This window comes from Echinops telfairi, unplaced genomic scaffold (assembly GCF_000313985.2).
Source record: "Echinops telfairi isolate 266 unplaced genomic scaffold, ASM31398v2 ScPeMD7_7467;HRSCAF=8505_0, whole genome shotgun sequence".
Taxonomy (NCBI): Eukaryota; Metazoa; Chordata; class Mammalia; order Afrosoricida; family Tenrecidae; genus Echinops; species Echinops telfairi.
Window position 1 is genome coordinate 6,090,042 of NW_022111367.1, and position 2,707 is coordinate 6,092,748.

A 2,707-nucleotide genomic window follows, 5' to 3' on the forward strand; every position below is an offset into this window, starting at 1 on the left:
CTATACTTTTTGATAGCCGGGCACCATCAGCTTTCTTCGCCACATTTGCTTATGCACCCATTTGTCTTCAGTGACTCTCTTATACATGAGTTGCTGTGGATTTGTTTTTCTAAAGTACCTAGACTAATACACCATCTAAGAACACTTTGTTCTTCTGATGTGACCCTGCTGGATACTCACCCTCATGAAGAGAGCACGGATGATATGGGTGCTGGAGCAAGGTGTGCTGAAGAAACCAGATGGTGTCAGTTATTAGAAGAATAGCATCTGGCATCTAAAAGGCTTGCCTTAAAACAGGGGTTCCCAACTGTGGGTTGAGACCCCTTGGCGGGTCGAATGACCTTTTCACAGGGGTCGCCTCCGACCTTCTGAAAACAAAATTTCCGATGGTCTTAGGAACTGAGACATTGCTCCTCTATCCATCTCCAGGCGGGTCCGCCACATGCAGGTACACCCACATATGAGTACCCAGCGTGAAGACTGTTACCCATGCTACACCATGCTTCCAGACAGAATTTCATTTATTTGCCAATAGAAATCAATATTTAATGACATATTGTTTTTGTGATTAATCACTATGCTTTAATTATGTTCAATTTGTAACAATGAAAATACATCCTGCCTATCAGATTCATAGCAGTTGCAAAATTACAGTTATGAAATAGCAATGAAAATAATTTTATGGTTGGGGGTCACCCCAACAAAAGGAACTATATCAAAGGGTCGAGGCATTAAGAAGGTTGAGGAGCACTGCCTTCAAGCAACCAGCCAACTAACTAAGGTAACAGCTAAATCCACATGGATGAAGGATATCAACCCGTGTGATCCAAAGAGAGTAAATAATAAAATCTCAATCAAGAGGAAGGAATAGTATTAGACCTTAAATTCGGAGCACCTTGTTTTTCAGATGGCCATGGATGACAGTGAAAGCCCCAAATCCATTTGCAGGGTCCCCACATGAATGAAACCTCCAGGGAATTCTCTCTGACCATAGTCCAGTGATGTGAATAACATTGCTATCAGACAGAACAGTGGAATGTGGGTTAATGCAGATGTAATTCGCTGAAAATTTAACACCTTATCATTTGTTCTCCCTTTTGATTCATTCTAAATTTGTCCTCATTGTTATTATGTTTTGCTTTCTTTTAAATTGAGATTTTTCTGTTTTATTTTATTATCATTGTTGGTTTTTGTTTTGCTTTGCTTGTATGTTTTTGTTTATATGAAATCCAAGATGTGTAAATCTATAGACATAGTAACTGATTATTAATCAGTTCCTTAAGGTTATGACAGGTGAGGTCAGGGGAAACTGGGAGCTAATCATAATGAGGAAAGAAGAAAACATGCTAAAATTGATTGTGGTGATGATTGCACAGTTCACTTTAATATGTTTAGACCACTGAATTGTATGATGTGTGAATTATATGTCACTAACGCTGTTAACTTTTTTTTCAAAAGAAAGAAATTTGAGGTGAGTATAGGTGAGAAGAAGGTTAAAAACATGACCACCGATTCAAGGAGCTTAAATAGGATGGAAGTGAGGATAACCGAAACTGCAGAAATCCCAGAACTCGTGTAATAGCTGGTTCATTCACAGATCTGTTACATTTCTAAGACTGATGTCTGAAAGTGCAATAAAGAGGCACATTTTCACTGGGAAAAAAGTGATTGTTTAAGATGCACCTACACAGATATTGACCCATTAGCATAGCAAAGAAAACTCTATTGTCAAATGGGATTTCATCTAATACAAACTCTCTGCCATCATGTCTATTCTGATTCATAGCGACCCTATAAGACAGGGTGGACCTGCCCCTGAGGGGTTCTGAGACTGTAACTCTTTATGGGAGTTGAAAGCCTCATCTTTCTCCCTCGGAGCATGCTGGTGGTTTCCAACTGCTGACCTTGTGGTTAATAAGCCAACATGTCATCACTAAGCCACCTTCAAAAGGTTCATGGAAAAATGAAATAGAAAGATAATAGAAACCTTCCATGAATTTTTGGAAATCACTTCTTATTTTGGGATGGCAAAATTCAATTCATATACAGTATCAGACATCTTACAACCAGGAGCCATCTTCCATCCTTCCTCTTCAAGGACAGGTCAAGGTCCAGCCACATTCCCCATCACTTCATTGCTTGGTTGGCCACAGACTCAGAACTAAGCGAGCCACTTGGAGTGGTGCAATTAGAGCACCCTGCCCTCTGTGTCACCGGCCAAACATTAACCCTCTCTTGTCATTCCTCCCTTCCAGCTTGGGGAACTCCAGACAAATTCTCTTCAACCTCTCAGGGGACGATATGGAATGGGATGCTGAACTCTTTACCTTGGAGCCCCTGGCACCTCCAGTGGAGGACTACTGTGAGATGGAGAATCCCAAAGGACAGTGGCTGCTTCGGGAAAGATTCTGGGAGCGGACTGTGCCCTGATTCTATATCCGCACAGGTGTTTGGTGGAATTAAAAGGAGAAATTGTTACCAAGCAGATCCATCAACACATTACCTACTGGTGCTCACTTAGTAGTGCCAAACAGACCTGTGGCTTTCTAGAGGATTTGCCTCAGGATATCATGGCCGTTTTGGGTTTCCTGCATTGGCAGGTGAATAGGTTCTTACAATTGACTTAACTTTAAAAGGAAATTGAAGGACTTCTGGGGGGTGTGCAGGTTTGTCTAGGCCCACTCCTCTGGCCTCATCTGGCCTGTCC

At 41.5% G+C, this 2,707-nt stretch overlaps 1 protein-coding gene across 1 annotated transcript in view; it reads left to right on the forward strand.

Annotated features, from left to right (window-relative positions):
* The window catches only part of CUNH13orf42 (chromosome unknown C13orf42 homolog), a 29,700-nt gene extending 27,270 nt beyond the window's left edge, over nt 1-2,430 (forward strand). Inside the window, exon 4 of the mRNA XM_030888427.1 lies at nt 2,256-2,430. Within this exon, the coding sequence (XP_030744287.1) occupies nt 2,256-2,430 (175 nt within the window). The remainder of the gene's footprint in view (nt 1-2,255) is intronic.
* Nucleotides 2,431-2,707: the final 277 nt, after the last annotated feature.